This window comes from Perca flavescens, chromosome 9 (genome assembly GCF_004354835.1).
Source record: "Perca flavescens isolate YP-PL-M2 chromosome 9, PFLA_1.0, whole genome shotgun sequence".
NCBI lineage: Eukaryota > Metazoa > Chordata > Actinopteri > Perciformes > Percidae > Perca > Perca flavescens.
The window spans coordinates 2573474-2599076 of NC_041339.1; the positions used below are offsets into that span (position 1 = coordinate 2573474).

The 25603-nt window shown below is 40.9% G+C and overlaps 1 protein-coding gene and 1 pseudogene across 6 annotated transcripts in view; one reads left to right on the forward strand and one right to left on the reverse strand.

Annotated features, from left to right (window-relative positions):
* Positions 1–15424, reverse strand: part of palld (palladin, cytoskeletal associated protein) — a 56037-nt gene extending 40613 nt beyond the window's left edge. For all 6 annotated transcript variants that reach the window (XM_028586667.1, XM_028586666.1, XM_028586664.1 and 3 more), the window contains exons 1-2: positions 15251–15424; positions 12749–13717 (exon numbers count right to left, since the gene is read on the reverse strand). In XM_028586667.1, coding sequence (XP_028442468.1) covers positions 12749–13716 — 968 coding nt within the window. In that variant the 5' untranslated portion in view covers position 13717; positions 15251–15424. The remainder of the gene's footprint in view (positions 1–12748; positions 13718–15250) is intronic.
* A 5548-nt stretch (positions 15425–20972) lies between these two features.
* LOC114561151 (cytochrome P450 2J6-like) lies at positions 20973–24515 on the forward strand (annotated as a pseudogene).
* Positions 24516–25603: the final 1088 nt, after the last annotated feature.

Genomic DNA, 25603 nt, shown 5'->3' on the forward strand with positions numbered 1-25603 from the left:
TTCTCTTCCTTACAACAAGAATACATTCTCATGCTACTCAAACTCACTACATCTCTGAACCCCTCACTGGACACAAGTAAACATCATCTAATGTGATGCATTTTGTTGGCTACAAACATTTATAACAAGCAGATGTATATGAAGGACATGGATTTTTTTTTTTTTTTTTTTTCTTTTTGTGGAATCCAGGCCACAGTCTGCTGACCACCAAAAGCACTGCAGCGAACCCTGGGCTCCGGCCAAACGACCCTGTCACCATGGAAACCTCTGGGATCTGGGGCTCTGATCTGTGGCTGCAGGAAGGTGGAATCGTGACAATAAAAGATGACAGTGCTACAGTATGTACTACAGTGTGACACAAAAAGAGAGGGCATCACATATAATGGCCCTGACTTAATAAATCCCACATGCCAGAATTAAGTAGGCCACTTAAAAAGCCAAATTCGGCCTGAACAAAAATAGCTTGGGTAAGTCAGGATCTAAATAGACCACTTTGAGTTGGTAGCACCTGGCAAGTACAAGACAAATGGCCATGGCTACTGTGACTGGTCATGCTTTGTACACACACATATGCACACATTGAGACCATATAAAAATCCCCAAAACTCCAAAGGCTGAATTCACCTTGGTCAGCAAATTGTATCTGGTATTTGAGGCATATTTTGAACCAGAGGGTTGGTGTCTGATGCACAGTCCACAGCAGAATGAAAGGGTGTGGTGTGTTTCTCTCTCTGCAGGGGCTCCATTCGGGCTTTAACACACATTAGGGATATTTTGGTCGCTGTCAACGAAGAAGCCTAAGAGCCTACCACTGGGACGTAGCAGATGGGATTATTTGTGGTGCTTGTAGCTAGGTCTGCTCTAACCATTGTACAACATGGGAATCTATGATGGGAAGAACACACACACACACACACACACACACACACACACACAAACACCTAACAACGTTCTGTCCCAGTGGCACACACACACTGTAATCATGCGGTTCTTTTATTCAAATTCCTCTGGTTTGTAAAAAAAACTAAACAAAACAAAAACTCCCTCCCATTTGTAGCGATAACAACATGAAAAGCACCGTACTTCCCCTAAGTGACTATAAAACATGGGTTAATAAGAGGAAGGGCTTTTACAGTTGCTTGATGTTCCCATTAATTATTGAATGACGGCCTTCCCAGACCCACAGCTTTGTCTGACTGCTCCACTCCTAGGGACAGACGATAGAGGCAATTGCAGATGGAAGCAGCTTTTCAAAATATGAGTCAACAAGAGAGTCCTCCCTCCGAGCAACATCCTGGGTTTATTAACATTCAAACATACACAGGTGCACGTGGGCTCACAGACACAAAGACACACACACACGCACATGCACACAAACACAAAATAGTTTGTCAGAACCCCCACTTCCACATACTACTTTGTTGTTTAAAGAGGTCTTTCAAGGGTCAGTTGACATCACAAAAAATGGGGGTATGTACAGTAGTCATGACAACCTCTGTTTTCGCTCCAAGGAGACCGAATGACACTAACAAAAACAGAGACTATGTCCTCTCATGATGTCATACTGTGATCCCAATATGTCCTCCCAACTGTCAAATAAATCCAGTATTAGAACCAACAAAAGCAATATCCAGAAGAGTCCTACATTAAACATATCAGCCACATAAAATAAATGAGCCCACATATTTAACATGAAGCCTCTGCTAAAAGAAGTGGATTGCTGGCCAACAAGATCAGATGTCTTACTGGCCTGCTATTGTTGAGACCAACAGTGAGGTTACTTATGTTTTGTGAACTATTTGAAAAACTAGCTGTGGGTATGAATGAGTATAATTCTGACTAATTCTCATTTTTATTTCATTTTTCTGGAGCAGTCATGGGCCTAATTAGATCAAAGTCTTTCCTCAAACATTCACGCTTCAGTACATATGTACTCACACATATACTGAAAGCAGGTAGATTAGATCTTGTGCTTCAACTTTCATCAATTTACTAATTTATAACTTCTTCCATAACCACAATCATCAATCTTCGTGCCAATGAGTAATTACAGCTGGAGACAAACCACATGACAGTCTGTGTTCACTAATTTAAGGTATGTATCATAACTTTTTGGGAACAACAATTAGATGAGGTTAAGGCAATAGCTGAACCACACGGAGCACATCTGTGGTATGGTTACCCTCTGAGTCAAAGTAACTATCACCATAGAAATATAATATATAATATCTTTTTGATAGTTACTCTCTACTGTCATAGTTAACATCCTGTTACTTGCACAGGCCAGATGCAATTTCTGACTTGAGAGTTTTAGAGGAAGCAGCATACATCTGTCCATCTGTAGACCCAGACGAGTAAATATACAGAAAAAAAAACAAATGTGCATGATCCACCAGCCACCCACGACCTTGCCACAAACATGCAAACACACAAGCATACAAAAATGTTTCCATGACAGCCAGACCACCTCTCCTGGAGTGTGGGTGAGTAGTGCACCTCAACGTCGGTATCTTTGAATATTTTCAATTCTAAAGCTAAATTTTAACTAGTCTGATCGTCTTTAAAGGTTCTGTACTGCAAAAAGTGAGATTACCATGTATTTTTTTTATTTTAAAGCAGGTCAAGGTACTATATAAATATTGTGAAAGTATCAAAACGTTCAATCCACAGAGATGCACACAGTCTGTATTCAGAAAATGTGCCTTTAAATGAGCCGTCAGGACTTCCGTACAGTTGTGATGTCACAACTATACTGTATACTGTAGGTATAAGGCGCCGCTACAGTGCTGTTACAGTTATTCCCCGGCTGCAATGACGGTGCAGAGACACCGAAAGCAAAGATATGGAAGACCCGGAAACGCTAACCAATCAGAGTAGACGGGGCTTTTTGAGAAGGGGGCTTAAAGAGACAGGTGCTGTCTCAGACATCGGGTCTTTTAAACATTAAAGCATGGAAACATGTTTTAGTAGAAACCCAAAATACAAGTATGAACCTGAATATGAGCATAATATGAGACCTTTAAGGGTGGAGACAGTCAGCAACACACTGATAACACACTTCACAAATTGGATGCACATTAGTTAGTACTGAACTTGGTAACATCCTGTAATTCTGCTGTGTTGAAAACTGAAAAAAAAAAGAAATTACTGTGAAACTACTGCCAACAAAATACTTCTGGAGGAGATAAATGGCAATAAAGGCAACAGGCTGAAGTTGCTGTACTCAGGGGATTGAACTCTGTGACCTCTCCTCCACATTTTAAATTTATGGACTTAGATCTGAGCTCTGATCCGACACACATGAGCCAGACATGGGGCATCTTCCTCTCTTCCTCCTCTTCCCCCCCGTATGAAACCGAATCCTGCAGACCCCCCACCTCCTACTGTCATACATGATATCAGGAGCCGCAGCAGTGAACTGGAAGGGGGGGAAAGGCATATTTTGTTGAAGTGATGTGCAAAAGACAAACATTGAGAGGAATAAAGATGCATATCTTGAGTTTCCATGTAAGACAGTTTAACATTCACACAGCTGTTATCCCATCACATATACAAGGAAGGAATACTTGAGCTTGTTTTTATGAGTCCCATTTGACCTCACGCCTGCTCGTAAAACAAGTATCCCTGCACAGACTATTTTTTTGCACAACACACAGCCAAGTGCACCACACATGTACACGCATTTTACAGTTGTAGGCACCATGAGAGCCTGCTGCTGTCTATACAGACACAAGACACAAACACATAACAACAGCACACACTAAATTCCACCACTTCAATATTGTCAAAGATATGTGATTGAATCGGGCTCAACATCAAACACAGCTCTTTGGCAGCCACGCAGGAATCCGACATCCAGGAAAACATAACAGCCTAAAATATCTCATCAAAAGGCAGATTACTGTAAGCTGAATCTAATGGCCATGCCTTATCAAGCATGATGAATAGCAGAGAGTCATTTAACAGGTGAACAGAGGAATGTAACCTGGTGCTTACTGTTCACAGCCCAGCTGTGGAACAGACCCTGAGGCCCGGATGACTCAAAACTACAAACCTTAACCTCTGAGAACAGACACAGACAGGACTCGAGTGTCTCAGAGGAACACTGGCAGATCTTTGATGCCTTGCCCACTCTTAAACTAATGTGTACCTGGACAAAGGTTTCAGTGCCCTGTATTTGAAATAGTGAGGCCTTTGGTCCATTATTTGTTGTGAGGCCCAAGTAAGTTGAGCTTCTGTGATCTGTCTGCAGGTAGTTTGAGCGTTCATGTGTCACTGACTATGCAAGGCTCGCTGGAGTTGGTTAATGGTGACCAACTCCAGCAATAGTGTGCGCATGTTTGCCGATGAGGTCAAACAGGCCTGCTGACACTCGGTGTGGAGGAGAGGCTTTAGAGTAAAGATTTATGGGGTGTCCTCTGCCCATCCTCCTGTTGGACTTGTCTTAGATTACCATCCTCTTGCCGTGCATGACTGCTGCCTTTGTCCACAACAGACATGCTTCATATTAAATCTGGTATTCCACTTCTTCAACTGTCACTGATCCACTTATATAACTCTCTACGAATCCCATTTCCCTCTACTCTTACACTACTCCCTTTCTTATTTAACTCTTTCTGGCCTGATTGTTTAGTTTAGTAGTAACTTACTGACCCTATCTAGGTTGGCCATATACGTACTACAGGCAGAATGAAAACATTCCTTATTTTATTGTGTCAACTAGTTATATTCAATACATAAAAAAGAAGCAGTGGCCAATCAATTTTCATGGTCTACAAGACTCACCCACTAAGCACTAAATGTGATTTCAACATGGTGCTGTCAATGAGCCCAGAATCCTTTTGGCTCTGTGTATGGTCCATGCACAAAGCCAACATTATTAGAGGTCTATTTTCTTGATTAACAGCTGTAAATATAATACATTTAGACTAAAGTCCACACAGAATGTACAAGGTAATGCTTCATTTCTGTCGAACATTGTATTCTTAAAAATAAAGACATATAATGGACTTTTAATTGGAACCCTGTGTGGCCCTATTACTCTACGTGTCTACAATGTCTTTAATTGACTACGCACATAAAATTCAAGAATCTCTAATGAACTTTCCAAGCCCAATTCCCTGAAATTCAAGAGCACAACACGGCATAGTTTGAGACACGGATCAAGGTAAATTACTGTTGCAACACTGAAAATTTGTATAATGAGACCTAGCAGGCTTTACAGAAGCTCACAGACAACAATTAAAGAGAGGGAGCGAGAGAGAGAGAGGCTTAGATGTGTAAACACTTAGTTACAGTGATGGCAGACTATGTGGTCTCTTGCCTTCTCTTCACAGCACAGCAAAAATAATATTTAGCCTTTTTACTAACGTTAAGTAAAAAAAGTATCAAAAGACCTTCAATTTATATTCTTGCACAAAATATATAAATTCAAACACTTTAATAACCCATGTGTATGTTCAAAAACTTGATTTGATTTCTTTCTCTCAAATTAACAGACTTTCATGGATTTAAGGACCCATGGGAACCATGTATACAAGAAATGGAAAAACACACATCACGATTTAAACTAGGTGGCCAGAGCGGTCTATATGTGTGTGTGTGTGTGTGTGTGTGTGTGTGTGTGTGTGTGTGTGTGTGTGTGTGTGTGTGTGTGTGTGTGTGTGTGTGTAAAACAGCTAGTTTTACAAATAGGATAAGTGAGTTGCTGTTTATGATAGGGTTCAGGGTCAGGAGCCTCCTAGACTCCGGGGCTAGGAGAGGAGCAGGAAAAGTCTCACCTCGTTGGGTGAAACTTCACACTCTGTCTCCAGGCCAGCGGAGGGCCAGGGGCCCCTGCTGAGGCTTAGACAGGACAGCTCCATTCATCACAACTGCCATTAACGTACCACTGAGGAATAGCACTGACGTGTGTCCATCTGAATGTTTTACTGCTGATATCTTAATGCGTTAATGTGTATAATCTGCAGCAGGTCAGATTTAACTAGTTGTGCAAAGGTGTATAGTATGTTCAGAGGTGATTTAGATTACACGAAAGTTGCTTTGGCCATTTATGATAACCTCACAAAATTCTTTGGCGGCCTGCAGTGAACAAGCTCAAATGTACTCGTCGTTGGACGCGTCTTTGTACACGTATAACACACAGTCATGAACACAGTTCAGTTATCAGCATGGTGAGAACTAAATAATACGTCAAACTGACTACCTCACAGCAACTTGCAAAATCTCAATACAGTATCCGTAGTTAAAGTTGGTGTGAATGTTTCACGTCTCAGGAATGTTAAGTTTCTGTCAAATAGTCCCCATATAGTTTAATTTGTAGTACGAGCGCAACCACACAGTCATTCCAGGCTCCTTCATTATTTAGAGCTTAAATATGAAATGACATCATGCTTGCAGAATAAAAAAATAAAAAAAAGCAGGTATAAACATACCAGTGCTTTTTCCTTTCCCCTCCTCCTGCAGAGATCAAATGAGCCCATAAGGGAGACTTTAAAATGATAGCCGTCCTGAAACAGGCCAAACAGTCAGCATTACAGTCAGGCTACGTCATGAGTCAGCAGTGGGTCACCTGCTATGACCTCATACGAAATCTGTTTCACACAAGGTAGGAGGAAGGGCTATTGTAACTGTTAGCTGGTATAGTAACTACTTTTTTTACACATTAAATTTAAATGCTTTACTTCCAGTTAGATGAACTTAAAAAAACATCTACAATCATGAAATTACATGACATTTGGGCAAAGAAAAAGAAAACATAAGATTACTTATTTGATTCTCTGGCATCCTCATGGCCCTTACTCGATAAGTTTTGACTGAGTTAAAATAAAAACAGGGGCAACATCTGTCAGAAAATATTGTAAGTGTGATTTTAAGGTATACGATAGTGAGTGGTATAAAGTATGAGGAGGTTAATAACAGGAGGTGACACAAGGTATTTCCAGAAGCCTCGGATTAGAGTGATTTGGCCCTTCTGGCTGTAGAGGGATGAATTAGTCCACAATTTGATCAAGTGGTTTCCAAGACTGAACCATGTCTGTAAGAGGGAGAAACCTTTTGTGTGCTTTTAAAGAAAGATTTTTGAATTTGATCAGAGCATTTACCCAGGGGAATAAAATGGGACAATTTAAGAAGTATAAAGACGAAGGCAATTTGCGAAATAAATACTTGGATTAGATGTTTGTGAGTGTGTATGTCCTTTTATGTCTGTGGGTCTGCTGCTGTCTATGATCCTGTCCGTCAATATTAGCTCAAACAGGGTACCATGTTTAAATTTAAACAGGATCATCAACAAATTCCATCATCAACCCATGGAATGTAGTCTACTCCTGATGTTAGAGACACCGCCTTGTGTAGATTTCACAGCAAAATTCATCGGCAGCCTCTCATCTTCCAAACGTTTCCCCTGTGGTTTTGTGTATTCTGCTGCTCTCTACTGTAACTGCCCATCTCTCTTCATTCAACTCCAAGTCAAGCCTTGAAATGCCTTGTTTGCACAGCAGGCAGTTAGCGTAATGACATGGAAGAGCATCAGACAAAATGCCTAAAATAGCATGCTGAGCATCCCACAATTGAAGATGGATTTTCTCTGTCTGCTTTGCAATGCAATGAAATAGTGAGAGATCAGTCATCAGGCACCCGCAGCGTGTTTGGCGTTCTGCACAACCAGACCACACACCATCAATTTTGTTTAGAAATGCTCTCTTTGACAACACAAACACAAACACACACACACACACACACACACACACACACACACACACACACACACACACACACACACACACACACACATAAGGGTCTTACACTGACTGCATACATTCCCCTATTCTCTCATGCCAACAGCTAATCTTAACCCAAAACTAGCCCCTTAAAGATTTAAAGAAAGGCCAAAATGAGCTCAGACTGAAAAAATGCACAAAGTGGTTCCCACAAGGATAAAGCACAAACAAATCCCAATGCTAGAGATGCATCATTACAAACAGAGCATTGCATAAAACATTGTGTGAGAGGAGCAGGAGGACATATTGAAGAATACCAGGCGCTTAGCACCGTAAGACTCTCCGGCCGAGAAAAATTGTGGTTGACCACGGAAAGGCCGCGCCCTGCACCCAACCACCAGGAATGTCTCCTTCGCTGGCCGTGCAAATTGCTGGCATCAGCTCCGCACCAACTCATTAGCCTGAGTGAACGAGGAGGCGAGAAGGTGTGTGGCAGCTGCTTGGACTGGCAACGGCATCAAAGGTGCTGCTCAGTGGAAATTAAATAAGGCATTTTAATTCAACCTTTGTAAAATTCTATTTAAAAAAAGAGACACGCACATCTGCACACTTGTACACACACATTCAAATAACAGAGAGTGAACTTTCAAGGATAAGTTGAAGCCATTCACTTTCCAGTGCAACACACAGAAAACATAAGCAAAGGAAAATAGGTCAAACTACGGAGATGCACGAGAAAAATGAAACACACATATGCACACACATATACAGCATGTAGTCAGTCATGCCTAGCTGACAAACTGCTTTATTTTGCTGCATGCTGGTATTTCAGCAAGAAACTACGCAGGTAAGAAATTCAGACAAATGATTGTGAAATGTGAGTTTAATAAAAAAAAAGGGTGAATCAAGAAATCAAGAAATTCAGTTTTTTAATTATTTAGCTGAGTAGAGGGGGGACCTGGTATATATACTTATATATGGCAAGCCTTTTTTTTTTTTTTTTTTTTTTACTGTATAGTCATCACAACATATACAGCTAGGGTTGCAGCAGAGAAAGCACTGACTCTGGGTTTCTCCTTCAGCTAAACTAAGATCTCAGTACAGATGCAGATGATAAGCCCTTTCTGCAACTGTACTTCTTAAGATGTCATTATGTGGATATCTTTTACACTTCCAGAAGTTCTAGAAGATGCTCCGTTTTGTTTTGATTAATATATAATTTGCTGCCATCTAGTGTCCACAATCAATAGCCAACACAGAAAATGACAGCACTGTATTAACCACACACAAACAATACTAAGTGCTGAGAGAGCTGGCACTGCGGCTTAACACACAATCTGTCAAACTATTAAAGCTTCTGCACAAATGTGCATTTGGTTAAAAAAAAATCCTTCCATTTAATACTGTAACAACAGCTGAATTCACTTTTAACAACATAAAGATCATAACCTTTTTTGGGACATTTTCAAACTGCACATTATTACACGATTATGAAATTATAGAGGGAATACGCAAAGTGCTCAACAACAGTTCTTACATTTCCACTAACTTCTCTGAGCTTCCCATTCATTTTCTCTATTATATAATGTCAGTATGGCCAGTGGCCACAGTGTCTAGGCTCTCCTGTTTCCCTGTGGCTTAACATGCTACACACTACCTTCATATTCCCCAAGAAGGTGTGGGGAGATGTAGAGCCTGGTGACTGAAAATGCATTGCCTGCATTCCTGTGCCTGGCTCCTGTTGGCCTGAAGACTATTTATACAGCCACAGAAGAGGCCCCTCATAGCCTACTGGGGAGACGCACGTCGTAGGCCACTGACTTTATGTCTCGTTATTACACAAACGCATAAAAATCACACACATCATCCGCTCAAAATGTTTATGGAAGTGAACCTGTTTAACTCTATCGGATCCTTTGGAGGGTCAAGAATTAGAACCTCAGACAAGACATGGTTGAATACACGTTCATTTAAATTCTAGGTAAGATGGCAAGTTTTCAAAAGATATTCAAACTTTAATGGCATCTTGATTTCTAATAATGTAGTGATTCAATGAAGTGCTGCAACCAGAAGGAGTTATTCTGGTTATTCTAGTCTATTGCTATTCTGAATAATAGGGTTTATTAGTTTAAAAAAAAAGATCAATATGGACAGTATGGTCCAGGATCACTGAAAATGTGCCAGCAAAGCTAAACTATCGAGAGGAACAGACACACACCTGCAGAAAGACCATCCTTACAGCCCTGAAATCATCACATTCAAACAGATTGCAACTTTAATTAGCACAGGTATGTCTCTATATGATGACTGAGCTGTGAGGTTGACACATCTAGAAACAAGAGAGGAGTGTATTTTTAGTTTGCTGATGAACTGGTGCAAATAAAGAAGGGGTGCTGTCTTTTGAAACGGAGTAACAGTTCATCCAAGCATAAATTAGACAGTGTCCATCCCGTGTCCCTTGAACTGGCACAGGTACCAATGGACACAGAGTGGAAGTCCCCGTAAACCTGAAACCAGGTGCTCTGCTTGTCAACACATGGGTAACTCTCACCTCCTGGCAGCTTCCCATCTCCCTCACCTTATCTCTAATAGCCAGGTTGAATCCTGACGCCCGGTCTGGTCAACATCACTGACACTGGGATATAAAGGTCTGTTTATATACTGTAGGTCAGCGCATTCTTGGATCATGTTCATCCAATATCTTGAAACTCTAAAAGTGTCCCCTAATGTTACCTGGCCTGTGTATGCCTTTACTTCAACAGTACAACAAACACACTTCTTGCTAGAAAACAATGTTTCTTAAAGTGTAATTTCACATAAATTACAAAAAAGACTACAAAAAATTTCCCCTAGTTATATCTAGCCATGCGGGCACTTTAGATTTTATTTTTCTCCACAATATACAATGTAGCTAAATGCAATTTGTTTGTGGTGCTTTCAACGTTGAAAAATGATATGTCTTTCCAAAAACAATGTCTTGGATAATCTGGATAACCTACACAACAGCTGTTTTTCTGTGGTTTATCCACAGTTATACCATGATCTAGGTGAATACTCGATTCTGATTGGCTGCAGGGTGTCCATAAAAAAGTGATGTAGGACACCTACTATAGGAGTTTCGGTGAAACTGACTGTTTACTGTTCTAAATGATTGCGCTACATTAAAACAAAAAGGAAATGTGAATCTGTTATTTCCAACTCGTCCTCTGAACACCACAGGATGGCGCTGACACACAAGCTGCAATAGTGCCTTGCTATAACTAGGGAATGTATGGGAGCTGTTCATTATTGTGTGAGGTAAATGTCAATTTCTCCCTTTGATAGAAATATCAACTTACATAGGACAAATACCATCGTTAATGTGTACCATGCTGTCAAAAAAGTTATAACACTGCTTAAGAAATGAATGAAGTTTGAAGTTTGAAGTTAGCCAATGCCTTATGCTAGCGTTAGCTTTTTCGCTAGCACTCCATGTACCTAAATGCTTGTGATCTTGCCAGAGTCATATGGCTTTTGGTCTCTCGACCGAATCCAGTTGTCTTTATTATGTTCATCATAATATTGGAGGGAAAGTGAAAAACATATCTGCGTCCATGTTGTCAACATAAGACCTGTGGCGTTAGTGCTCCTTTTGTACCATCATTTTATTAAATGAAAAGCTTCGCTCCTACAAGATGGGTGGGTTTTTGTTAGAAACTGGCTATAGTTAGCCTGTACTTATGCTAGCGGACATTAGAAAGGTAAACACTGCTCAGAGACTTATTAAGCGACTGGTCACTCACTACAATGGGCATTTTTTAGAGGCCCATTTACGAAATAGAAGGTAAATATACACTGAAATATTTCCGTAAGGGCCTTTTACATATTGACAAACGTTGTATATGTATATATATGTTGTATATATGTAATCTCTATATAAAGGGCACTAAGTTGCAAGAAGTAATTTATATTTCCCCTCTGGACTGACTTTGTTTCACAGCGAATAACGTTATCTCACATCCCGTTCACTGTTCAGGTCGCTACTTAAGGCTTCAGGTATTAATGGACTTCGGCAGACACCTATTAATGGACACCTCGTTGGGCATTAACCCTTACTTACAGAGGTGCTGTTTCTGGAAAGATATGTCGTCGTCAATGTTTTTTTGTTTGTTATTTTTATAATGCTGTGGGCACCACACATTAAGTTTTATTTAACTCCATTGCATTGGGAGGGATATAGAAAACCTCAGACACAGATACTGTATCCCAAAACCTTGACGACAAGAAAACCCTTAATAATCTGCTTCGCTATATGCCACTATGAGTGAGAACGGAGGTTGATCAAAAAATATTCTTTTTTAATTTTTTCCATTATCAATCATTTTACCTGACCCAGATAATTATTAATGAATTCGACAAATAACATGCTGACACTGTTTCAATTAGTTAAGTAATGTTAACAAGTAAGGTATCAGCTAAATTCCTTTTGATATATTTTATTTCATTCCCAGTTTATGGAAAAGAAGGAATAGCAATAAAACAATATACAGTATATCAAAGTCAATATTCATACTATTGAGATGTTTTAAAATTGGTTTGCTCTGCACTACAGAAGTTGAAATAATGTGATATGAATTAGATCTCCACAAAAATACAGAATTAATGACAAATCCATAGAATGTTCAGGAAAAAAAGGAAATGTAACAGTCTTCCTCAGGGGCTGGGGTTTTGTTTTAACAAAACCCCAGCCCCTGAGGAAGACAGTGTGATACAGCTGAAAGCTCCAGAACAGCTACTTTTTTTTAAGATTATTTTTTGGGCTTTTCCGCCTTTATTTGATAGGACAGCTAGGTGAGAAAGGGGAGAGAGAGGGGGAAGACATGCAAGAAATCATCACAGGTCAGATTCGAGCCCTGGACCTCTGCGTCAGGCATAAACCTCTCAGTATATGTGCACCTGCTCTACCCACTGAGCCAATCCGGCCACCAGAACAGCTACTTAATGGACGTTGTGGTGAGACTGTTTTGTCAACCAAGCTCAAACCTTACCTGACGAGTGGCAGGGGGTTTCCTATGACTCTGCATTCCAGACGAATGGGGTTTCCTTCTGCCACCTCCTGACTCTTCAGCTTTTGGAGGAAGCAAGGAGGAGACAGTGGTCCATGTGTGGTTGGAGCTCCAGAGGGTTGGTGCCTTGCAGAAGCTGCCACTCCAGGCTGAGGCTGCAGGATCATGGCGGGCTGGCTGTACTGTGTCTCCTCTTGCTGGCAGGGAGGCAGAGAGGGAGCAGAGACTGAGCCCTGAGGGACTGGTCGCCTACTCCTTGGAGTCAGATAGCCACTATCAGGAGAGGAGGAGTCCTCCTCCACCTGCTGCTCCAAATGAGCAGAACCTTTGAAGATGGACGACAGCTCCTCGATGAACGTCGCAGCTCGGCTGCAGAACTCTGTGGCAGAAGCTGCCCGATCATTCAGCTCCAGGCCTTCATGAACCAGCCTGGGTTTATCCTGCTTATAAACTGGCAGGATGGGTTTGTGGCGGACAACCTTCTCAGCAGAGGCTGGAGCCTCACAGGACACCTGTATGGGTTTGCTGAGGTTGGCGTTGTGGCTGGAAGAGTCCTCTGGGAAGGGGGCTTTGGTCTGGTGCTGCAGGTTTGGGTTTGTGGTGAGGTTTTCAGTAGTCTGGGGGGGCACAGGAAGGGAGGGGACTGGTTGGAGAGCCTGCTCCTGGGATGTAGGATTAGAGGGTCCTAGATCTTCAGATTCAAATGTGTCACCAAAGGCCTCCAGGGCCAGGTCCAGGCTACGATGAATCTCTTCTGCACTCAAGAAGGCAGTAAGATCTGCAAAGTCCCCATCTCCAGAATCCCGCTCTGTCACTGAGTCCAGGTAGAATTCCCCATCAGAAGATGCCTCGGAAAACACCCCCCCATCGCCCTCCAAAGTCCCGCCTCCTGCCGGGTCCTTCAGCAGCAGAGAGATGGGGAGTGGCTGATTCCAACTCCCGTCCTGCATCCTGAAACACACATCAACTTATTAACCAGCAAATTACACATATGTACACTGTAGACAGGTCAGTTTATAAAGTGCATGAGATCATTATCATTAGAAAGGGAAATGACAGTTACAGGAGGAGTGAAGCTTAAAACAGTGACTTCACAATAGTGGCTGATTTGCTCTGCAGCCATAGCTGGCAGGATGACTCAGGCCGGTGTTGTCTGGATGCAGTTGGTGGGTATTAGCAAAGGCCTTTACTAAGGTCATAGTGAACATGACTGGCATTTCTTCCTCGCTCTGCTTCTGTCACGATATTTTACCCCATCACTCTCTTCTTTGTTGTACTTACTTGAGTCGTGTTTTACTTCACATTAACCGATTAGTTGTTTAACAGTTACAGCTAAAACAAATTATTTCCATTCCCAATGGATCCAAAGGTTGTTTTTTGATTAATCAGTTGCATCAAACAAGGTTATTGCAAAAGGCCACATCCAACAATACACAGAATATATGTATTTTTTCTGTTTATTCTTTGAACGTATGAAATCACCTAAATTCTGAAAGTCGATATGTTCATACCATAAATCTATAACATTTTTCCAAACTAAAGCCATTTTGTAAACAAGTGATGGAGAGACTCCACACAGAGGCCATGAGCATCTTCAAACTAATTAAATGTGCACAACAACACACACTGTATGCCATTTACATTCATGTCACCTGATGCATCCTTATGTATTAGTTTACACATAATGTACTGGTCTCACTTTTTGGACTCAGATGTAAAATAGGTCACATGCAGTTTAAAATGTTTCTTCAGCTCTGATCTCTGTGACATTTGACTCTTGATGTAGAGTATGTTGTGAAGCTGTTGGTGAAGACACATAGATGAGGCAGTGAGACACTCAGAGCCTCATGGCGTCCTGAAGACCAGCTGTTGTTATTTTTAATCCCCTGGGCTATGTTTCACAGCAGCAGCACAGCCCCACCCACCCTGAGCTCAGGAGAGAGGTCCCTGAAACTCAGCCGCTACCTTCCAACACACACAGGTACAACTGGACGCACACAAACAGCCACTGACAGTCACTGGGTAAAAGCATTAAACAGACAAGTCATGAAAACGTTCCATCATCTGAAGAGAACAATAACAAGTGCAGCGCTTATAAAATATGAATGTGGGAAATTTTCAACACTGAGACTGATTGACAGAATGTTAACAACTGTCCGTGCTGTCAAAGTTTCCACTAACTCCTGTTTCATTCAAGATTTTACAAGCCTTATTAAGTTCACTTAAATATTTACTGCATTGTATATATATATATGCCTTTTCACAGTATTTGTAAATACAAATACATAGTTTAAAATGAGAATGAATCAACATGAGAAGATACTGCCATGTTTGAATTTAACTGATTATGTATATAAAGACACTTAAAACAGCTGAACTGTTACATTACATGATTTAGAGCATACTTTTGATAAATTATGAATTAAATTAAGAACCAAACCATACAATACTGTTGAGTATCAACAAAAACAGAGCTAAACTTACCTTAAAGTAGGCTATTTGTCCAAACACTTTCTCTTGGTTTTGTGGTTCTAGGTTTGTCTTGCTTATAAGTAAGAAAGAGCCAAAAACAAGTGTCTCTTTCCAGAAGAGCAGCGTTATTGGTCAGACAGGATCTCTCTGGTTCAGGGTCCAATTGCATACTGCCTCTGCAGTGGCCTGCTGTCCCATCTGTCCCGGTCTCTAGCGGCTCACTGTGTGGGGCTATATTTGGCCCGTGGCTCAGGTTTCACAGCCAGAATATTGGCAAGAAGAGAGAGTGTTAAGGTAGTCCAGGGGAACAGAAGGTAGTGGTGACATTTTTACAGAACAAGTCTTTTTATTAATCAAACACAGTAAACACAGAGAAATAGTGCAGCTTGTAATAACTGACACACACAAACACACACACACACACACACACACACACACACACACACACACACACACAGATGCACGTACTATATAAGCTAGTACAACTGGGGTTCATGCAAAATTCAGAAGCGCTCAATGTGCAGTGCACTTTGGTTTGAACAATGACTAGATAATAAAAATCCTGCTGAATATGTCATTTACTGGATGAGTTATGGTTTGTCTAGTAAAGACGTCTAATGAGACACAGTGAAGTGACAGCAGCTTGTCAGTGTGGACACGATGACCCCAGACCACCCACTTATGTGTCTTAGCTATGGGTAAGTTATTGTTAAATGGGTGTTGGGAGGATTCAGCAAAGACTAGTGCTGACGTACAGGTTCGGCACTGGGTTTGGTACAAGGTCAGTGTTGCTTACATAGATAAAGATTCAAATAAGGCACAGATCCATAGCATTTTAAACTCTGAGATAGGCTTGACTAAAGACAAAACAGTGGGTCAGAAGAGCAAAGACAGTCGAGGACTATGCAGACTCACTTGGGCTATTTCTAGGCCACTATCACATTTTGTGCTCTTAGAGCTATTCTGGTTCTTCATCAATCTACTGATTACAGTAAGTGCCAGTGATAAGTTTGGGAGGAATTTCCACTGTAATAACTATCTAGTGCACACACACACACACACACACACACACACACACACACACACACACACACACACACACACACACACTAAAATTCTACTTGCTCGTCCCCATACCCAATTATTAATAACTGGTACTAATACTAAAGTAGGCTATCACTTAAAAATAACTGCATTATTTAGTGGTGACTTCTATAACATGCAGACTTGCACTCTGCTGTGATCTATGTAAAAATAGTACTGGAACATTTCCAGCACTCTTTACACTATGTGCCCACCACAACACTATTCCTTGCATCACAGATTATGTTAACATTGTGGCCTATATACAGTATTTCTCTATAGTTTTTAAAAAATATTGCTGGAAGCTCCAGAGAATTTATTCTCATATTAGGCCCCACTGCATTGCTCTAATGGTTATAGGCATTGCATAGGCATCATCTTCATACACAATATCTTGATTACACCAAGAATATATTGATAATCAGTATCAGCAATATGAACAAGACTGTGCAGCTGAGGCTTCAGTAGCCTACATGTAATACTACTACTACTACTACTAATATTAATAATAAGGTTTTATTTGTATATGTATATATATTTATTTATGTTGCACTGGAAACAAGACATTTCAAAGCACAAATATGGTTGCAAGATGTATAGAATAGATTCCTCGCTTCAACAGCCACACAGGCCTGTTATGTTTGAAAGTTTTATTCTGAATGTCTCCCATGGAGGTAATAACTCTGCTTTGATGCGCAAAGGTTTAATGATTTGTGACCTCTAAATGACGTTAATAATCAGTACTAATATCGGCATTGTTCCCGCCTCAAAATGTGATAATTTGATGATAATTCCTCTATGCCAGTTTTACCACTTTATTTTGAAAATGTTCATCGGAAACTCTAGTAGGCCTAAACTGTGCATCACCGCTAGCTTGATGAATTTATGCGCTGTTTCCTCTATAGGACCACTAGAGGGCAGTAAACACTTTTTTTTTATTATCACTCACGTTAACTGTCATCTCCACCAGAAAAATGAAATATCAAATGAACTATGAATACAGGGAAAATAATGCTAAAATTACTATTTTTTAATCAAGGGAAGGTATCAAAAACAATTACTTTGTCAATAACCTGTATTTCGTTATTAGATCTCTTACTAAAATGTGTGTGGTTGTGTTATTCCTGCTAAGTACAGAAACGCATTTCTTATGGTTGGGGTCTATCGCCAGGCGGGAGTAAGTCAGGGTTTCGAGGGGGCAGTTTGGAAAGTGGGGGAATGTCTTCTTGACAAAGTCTCTAATCTGTTAAAAGCGTAAGAGGTGTGACTTAGGCAAACCATAAAGGGAAGAGAGCTCTGTGAAGGACGCAAATATGCCATCCTTGTATAGGTTCTTGACACTGACGATGCCATTACTGTGCCCGGCCCTAAATGCCAGGTCTGAACTCAAAGGTGTAAAGACATGGTTTTTAAGCAGCGGGGTCAAGACAGAAGGGCCCTGCAAGCCAAAGTTTTTCTTAACCTGACTCCAGATCTTAAGCGAGAGGGATACAATCGGGCATGTGCCCACAGATGTTGAATGAGGGAGTTGGGAGCAGAGGACCGACTGCAGTGGAAGGTGTGAACTCACCCTCTCCAAATGTACCCAGACAGGTAGTGACGTATTTGATGTTTTGGCCAGTGCCGCCCTGGCACATTACTGACTACGCGCCTGTGTCAAACATTAGAAACTACCAGTTTAACTAGGGTGTAACAGGGTAGACCTGTATCATTCAGCTTCACACTAACTGACACCAATTGGGAGGTGTGTGTGTGTGTGTGTGTGTGTGTGTGTGTGTGTGTGTGTGTGTGTGTGTGTGTGTGTGTGTGTGTGTGTGTGTGTGTGTGTGTGTGGTGGAGGGATTATTATTATTTTGCTGTGAGCCAATGGCTGTGATTCAGGGTCTGATTGAAGGCAGGTGTACGTGAGTGGAGTGTACTCTGTTCTCCGTTCTCTGTGTTTCTCTGTGTGCAGGCAATGGCATGCTCGAAGCGCCGCTTTCTAAAGACATACTTTGGGCTCCCTGAAGTGTTGCCAGCCTTGTCCATGGTGGTTGCTCAGAGAGGACTGCCATCTAGTTATGTGTAAACTTGACAGACTGTGAGGAAGCAGGCAACCAGCAGCGCAGCGGACCTTTTGGCCATGTACCATTCTTCTACCCTCCTTCCCTGCTAGTATGACTGTTTTCCCTTCTTTTGCGTGGTTGAGAAACCACTACATGGTTCAAATCAATATCCTAATAAAAATAACTATTTTTCTGATGGATACACTATATTGTATGCAAAATAAATATATAGCATGACAATGGACTAAAACTTCACACATGTAAAATAAAGAAACTTCAGTAACTCATTGTGCCACTGTGTTGTTCAGTTTGCTTGGGAGCATTAAATTAGACAAGGGATTTTTTTTTTAAATGATAAGATATGATCATTACCACAAGAATAATATTGAACTATTTGCCCAGCCTATCTTTAACTCCACTGTCTTATTCTATTTTAAGTCTGCCACAGAACAAGATGCATTACAAAACAATGTGACATTGCTTTTACCAAAAGAAGATGAAAAAATGGTTATTATGACAGATGGTCCTGGGTGAATTACTGGAACAATACCACAACATATTAAACACACACTGCGTGACTCGTCTTGGACAGAGTCCAGATTGAGCCATCTGTTAGCTGAGTTAGAGTTAGCAGCTGGTTTAGAAGGGTTTAGTTTTGGTCGGCCATGTTGGACTTACCTTACCTCCTCGAGAGAGCAAATATTAATGTATATTTTTCGTGTGTGTCTAAACTTTGTATTCACCTGTATTTCCAGCTCTTGACAGTGTTGGGCTAATGCTTCCTTATCTGCTAGAAGTTCAGTGACACATGAAGGAAAAGCAGAATTAACTCACACATACATTCACATAGCTTATCAAGTGGTTCTGCTGCAATATTTAGGTCGGAGGTCTAAGGCTTTCAAACCCTCCTGTGACCATCACCTCCTCTTCATGGATCGCCATGTTTCATTTTTATCCAATGTCAAGCCTGTTACACAGGACTCATCTCTGCACTGTGGTCAAACAGATCCAGAAGAATAAACGCCTAAGTGATGAGCTGCTCAAGGTTGGAATGACTCCTTTGAAATGCTAATGTTAACTTTAGCTGTGATGCTAACTGTCTGCCAAATCTTAGACTGGTGAGTTATGCAGTTTATTACGGCTGACGGGATAAGTTGAAAAAGCTAAACTATTTTCATCATCAGTTACATTTTTCAGTAATTTGCTGTCTGCCTCTCAAAGAGAGCAGGTGAAAATCGACTTGCCTTTCTTCATTTCATATGATAAAAAAAGGCTTTTTGACTGTTGGTGAGACGAAATAAGCTATTTTAAATATTATGATGATATACTGTAGTGGAAGTTTCCTTTGCAGCAGGGGAAGGGTTTTCAAAGTTTAGTAAAGTGAAACAAATAAGACAGTCTGAGACTAAAACCAAGTTGGGTTTTTGTATTTTATTAAAAATATATATATTTGCAAATATAGGAGCAACATGATTTCACAAAAGGCCCAGCGGCCCAGTGTGGAGTCAGTCCCTCAAATGAGTGAACAGAACACTAGGCTTATATGCATCTTCAGAGTGACAGCACACACACACTTGGCTAATTATGACGCTACAATTTTTACAGGCAATCTGATACACATGAAGACAATCAAGAAATACAAGAGACATCTCTGAGCCATCTCACCTCCTCCTCCCTGTACGACTTTCACCCCCCAGTTACATCTTAACTGGCATGGGAAAACTAGAGATAGTTTTAGGTGACCTTGTAGCCCCTATCTGTTCAGACAGACAGTGCTCACATTATGTTCCAGTCTGGACGTCTCACTTAGTCTTTCACTTAGAATTAAAGTAGAAATAAAACATAATAAAAATATAAGGAATTATGTTTAAATGTAATTTTCCCATCATAATACAGACCAAATACTTAAAGACTTATTATGCTTTTCTATATTTTCTGTCATATCTATAATATTAACATGTCGTTTTTCATAAAGCCAAAGCTTTAAATTATGTGGTAAACGGATTAAAAAGAAATCCCTGTGGGTCCAAACCTTTGGATTTCCAGCTGTTCTGAACAGTTTTAACAGTTTTTTTCTACTCTCGGCTCCGTATCATGTCATACCGAGCCGGTTTTCACTGGTGATTTGCTCCAGGCAGACACACTGCTGCAGTGTTTACCAATGTTGCCACCTGCTAATGTCAGACCTTGTGAGCCCTGATCTATTCTTCCCCTCATCTCATAACACACGCCAGGGTGGGGGCCCCTGTATTATGTCTCATCCTCATTTGCTTTCACGTGAAGCGATACGTTCTGTTCCTGTTTCATGTGTTATTATTACTCAATGTACTTTGCTCGAGGCCACTGTGACCCTAAGTATCTTTACTCAGACTATTATTTAGCTAACTATTATTATTAAGCTTTTGCTTAATCATACGTACACAGATCTTGTTTGCCAAGGTAAAGGTAGGTGTGTCTTTATTTGGTTATGTAAGTATAATGTCGCAACTAATGTTGTGCAGAATCCTTTGTATTTAAGTTGTCTGTAATGTTAATGTGTGTAGGGCAGTGTAAGGTCTTGAAAAGATCAGACCTTACTCTTGCTGCAGATTTAACTCCCTTTAACAATGTGGCTCTATTATTTTTTGCTGGGTTTTGACCTGAAATGGCTTTTCCTGTTTATTTTTATTTCTATCTTAATAGCAGACTTCCTAAAATTCAGGAATCCTCCAAATTATCCTCCAGGACCTCTGGCTCTTCCCCTTGTGGGATATTTCTTCAGTGTAGACACAAAACATCCACACATTTATTTTACTAAGGTAAGGTATAATAAAATCATATTTTCATATTAGTGTGATTTAGTTTTGACATATTCTAATACATTCAATCTATTATGTGTATTATGTAAATGTGAAATCATTTAATAGAACAATAACAATATGCACAACTTTCAGCCATTTCAATTTTTTTTAATAGTTCACATAGTAAATGTACTTTACATAGTTTACACTCTTCAGGAAATGTGCAGTTGTGTTTAAACTATTTATTTTTATATAGAAACTCATGGCAGATACTGACATCTGGTGGATAAATTGTTTATATAATGTATATTCTGATTTGGTACACCTGGTTGCCCATTTGTTCCTCATAGCGCATTTGTAGATTTTGTCTTTGAACAATTTAAAAATGTACATGATGCAGACAGTAGTGTGTTGTGATTCATTAGTGTTTGTTTCCAAATGTGTTGTCTACAGCTGGCTGACATCTATGGGAATGTGTTCAGTGTCCGCCTTGGCGGTGAGAAGATGGTGTTTGTGTCTGGGTACAGGATGGTGAAGGAAGCCATAGTGACACAAGCTGAGAATTTTGTGGATCGACCATACAATGCAATAAATGAGAGGGTATACTCAGGAGACTCAGGTGTACAAATCTCTCCCTTTCTCTTGTCTCATGCTATGCAGGAATTAGTTCCCCTGAGTCATTAACTCTATTTCTTCTGCATGTTTGTGTCTAGGTGGTCTGTTCACAAGCAGTGGTGAAGCATGGAAGAGACAGCGATGCTTTGCCTTGTCTACCTTACGAAGCTTTGGTCTGGGCAAAGGTACTATGGAGCAGAGTATCTGTGAGGAGAGCCGACATCTGCAGGAGGAGATAGAGAAGGAGAAAGCTTTGCAAAATAAGCTCATAATGAGCATCTCTTCAGCAGTAAAGCATTGTCTAAACAGTGGCGTCCTCTCCTCCAGGTGAACCTTTCAATCCCGCAGGCCCCTTCAACAATGCTGTGTCTAACATCATTTGCCAGCTGGTGTTCGGGAAACGGTTGGACTACAACGACCACAACTTCCAGACCATGCTGAAGTATTTGTCTGAAGCTGTTAGGCTGGAGGGCTGTGTATGGGTATGGTAAGTCAGTAATATCCATTTTAGTTCAATCATGTTCAGAGACACAGCATCCTGGTGGGATTGTTGGAGAGGCCCATGTCTGTGGTCAAAGTTCATCACTAAATGTAAAGGGTGATGAAATGTGACATACTGTTTTCTTCTGAGCAGCTGTATGAGTCATTCCCTGGAGTGATGAAGCACTTGCCAGGTCCTCACAACAAAATATGAGACTTCATCAGTCAGGAGATGAAGAGTCATAAGAAGGACCTGGACCACAGCAATCCCAGGGACTACATGGATGCTTTCATCATTGAAATGGAGAATGTACGTTAACAGTTGCACTGCACAACACTGTGTAGCCCTTCCTGTCAATCTACTAGCCACTCAATACTGTATCTTCTCTGCATTTCAGAATAGCACAAAGAGACTGATCTGGGCTTCACTGAGACCAATCTGGCCATGTGCACTCTGGATCTATTCTTGGCTGGATCAGAGACAACCTCCACTACTTTGCTGTGGGCTTTGGTTTTCCTCATCAAAAACCCTGATATTCAGAGTAGGTGACATATTTGGCCATAGAGACAGAGCACATTTTAAGTGGAGGGGAAAACAACTCTTTGGTCTCTAATGACTTTGTATCCCGTGAAGGTCCAGCCAGCAAACAACAGAAAAATGCCTAAAAGCTGTGTGTGGTGGGATGCACTACCAACATGGTAAATACCCCATAACTAGGTTCTTACAAGCTGCTGGACTGGAAACTGAGCCTTTGAAAACAAGAGTGGATACAGACATGAGGAATCAGTGGAAATGAGAAGAATACGGAATCCTGACAATAAGCTAATGTTATGCGTTACGTGTGTAACACGCATTTCGTTACCAAGGCAAATATCCAAATGTCAGTTTAAGGCTAACTATATTTCTGTTATTTAGGCCAAAGCATTTGGACAGTATCCAACTTATGTTATAGTGGAATGTGGATCAGTTCAAAGGCTATGCAGTATTATGTTTACATGTGTTTTAGCTTGCTAACACACAACTAACAGGTTTGTTGGCATGCTAACATTTCACAATGACAATGCCAACATGCTTATCATTATCTTAATTTAGCATTTCGCATTAAAGGCTTAATTATATAAAGGAACAGATGTCTGCAAGGACAGCTGTGGCAACCACGGACGTGTACCTCTGTTTATACTATGTGCTTGGAGGACGTGTTCCACGTACATCGCTACACTACCACTTGTAGCAGAGCGGCAGCGCCAATGTTTCTGGCCACTTTATTTCCTTCGGGTCAACTTCAGCAGAATTTAACACGCCAGTGAACACAAACAGTGAACACAAACAGTATCATTTTGGCTTAAGATGTCATTCACATGATTTTTTGTCAGCCTGTTGCTACAAGCTTTATTCCTCTCCTTTTCTTGTTTTTTCAGACAAAGTCCAGGCAGAGATAGACAGAGTGATCGGACAGACCCGACTGCCCAGAATGGCAGACAGACCTAACCACGAAATCCAGAGGATGGGCAACATTGTTCCTCTCAATTTAGTTAGAATGGCGGCCAAGGACACAACACTGGGTGGTTACGTCATACCCAAGGTGCATTTAGTACACGTTTCAGTTTAAGTCTTAAGAGGATTATCTCTGTAATATGAGTGTTGTTGCAGAATCAATTGGTGTTAACCTATGGATATTTTTGTGTTTTTAGGGTACGTCCTTGTTGCCCAACTTGACCTCTGTGCTGTTTGACAAGACTGAATGTTAGACGCCAGACACCTTTAATCCTGGACACTTCCTAGATGCTGAGGGAAAGTTTGTGAAAAGAGATGCTTTCCTGCCTTTCTCTGCAGGTAAACCACGTTCACCTGAATCTTACGCATAACCTGAACCAGAATACAGTATATGTTTTACTCTCAGCTGTTACACCAAATGTGTGTTTGTGGACACTTTAGGGAAACGCATGTGTCTCGGGGAAGGCCTCGCCAAAATGGAGCTGTTCCTGTTTTTGGTCGGTTTACAACAGAAGTTCTCTTTCTCAGTTCCTCATGGAGTAGAGTTAAGTACAGAAGGAGTTACTGGATTAACACGTGTACCGCACTCCTTCAGTGTTTACACCAAGGCTCGCTGAATTATACCATATCTCACTGAATCAGCACTGGTTGCATGAAGAAGCCGGCTTGTATAGAGAAGTCTTTTTCAATACAGCATGTTGGGGTTTTCCTCCTCTGTGTCTCCCCTTTTGGGACAATGTGTCTGACTCCAAATAAAAGACCTGCACATTTGTTAAATTCGTCAAAAGCAAGAGCCAAATAAGACGATAAGATAAAGTCAAATACATTTGTTTAATCAGTCAAGAATTGGAGTTTCAATACACAGATCTGTTGGATCACAAAGCACGCAGCGACTCAGTTTCCCTAGCAACAGACAAAAATCCTGAGCCGGTTCACATATCTCTAGACTGTCAGACCTCGTGAGCCCCGATCTATTCTTCCCCTCATCTCTTATACTTTCTTTCTTGGGCCCCCTCTTCTTCTTCCGCACCAGGACTGCTATCTTCACACAACACCCGCCAGGTGCCGATTATAGTGCGTTCCATGTGTACTTGGATTTTCCGAGGTCAAAGTCGGAAACACTCCCCCTAACCTCGGATTTCCGAACTCAGAACTCGGACAAGCCCGAATTCAAAATCAAATATGGCTGCCCCCTGTATTAACTGTTGTGAAAGTTGTAGTAACAAAAAATGACACACAGTCATTCACACAGGCATGTTCAACTTCTATCTGTGGACATGTTACGCTGTTTGTATGCACAAAAAACGGTGTAATGCGTTGTTATCGACTGGTATTGCTAACAATGGCTAACCGGGCTAGAGTGTGAAAAACATGAAAACAATGAATATCCGACTCGGGTGTGACGTCATTCCCAGCTCCAGCTTCCGAGTTCCGAGGTAAATGGAACGCACTATTAGCCGTGTCATCCTTAAAAGCTTTACCCTCTTATCCAACATAGACAAGATGGCTATGGCCAAATTGCCAAACATCACTGCTGTTACATCCATTATTTTTATGGTCTATTGTAACAGAACACTTTAGGAAGAACGCTGTAATTATTTTTAATTAACCTTTCACTGTTGTTTGATTGTCTCATATAGGCCTACGGTGTATTCTCTCTGCCAGTAATAGAATTTTGTGTAATAAAAGTTGTTTAGTTGGTTTAAGTATGAAGTGTGTGAACGTTTGTTTGTACTGTGTTTATAGTGCGAAGGTGCACGGACGCAGTGAGGCTCGTCTGAATATGTATATCTTATAGTCAATGATTCTAGACCGGTATACGTCTATGTCTATGGGTGTTATGGGTGTATATTGTTTGTTTCGTGGT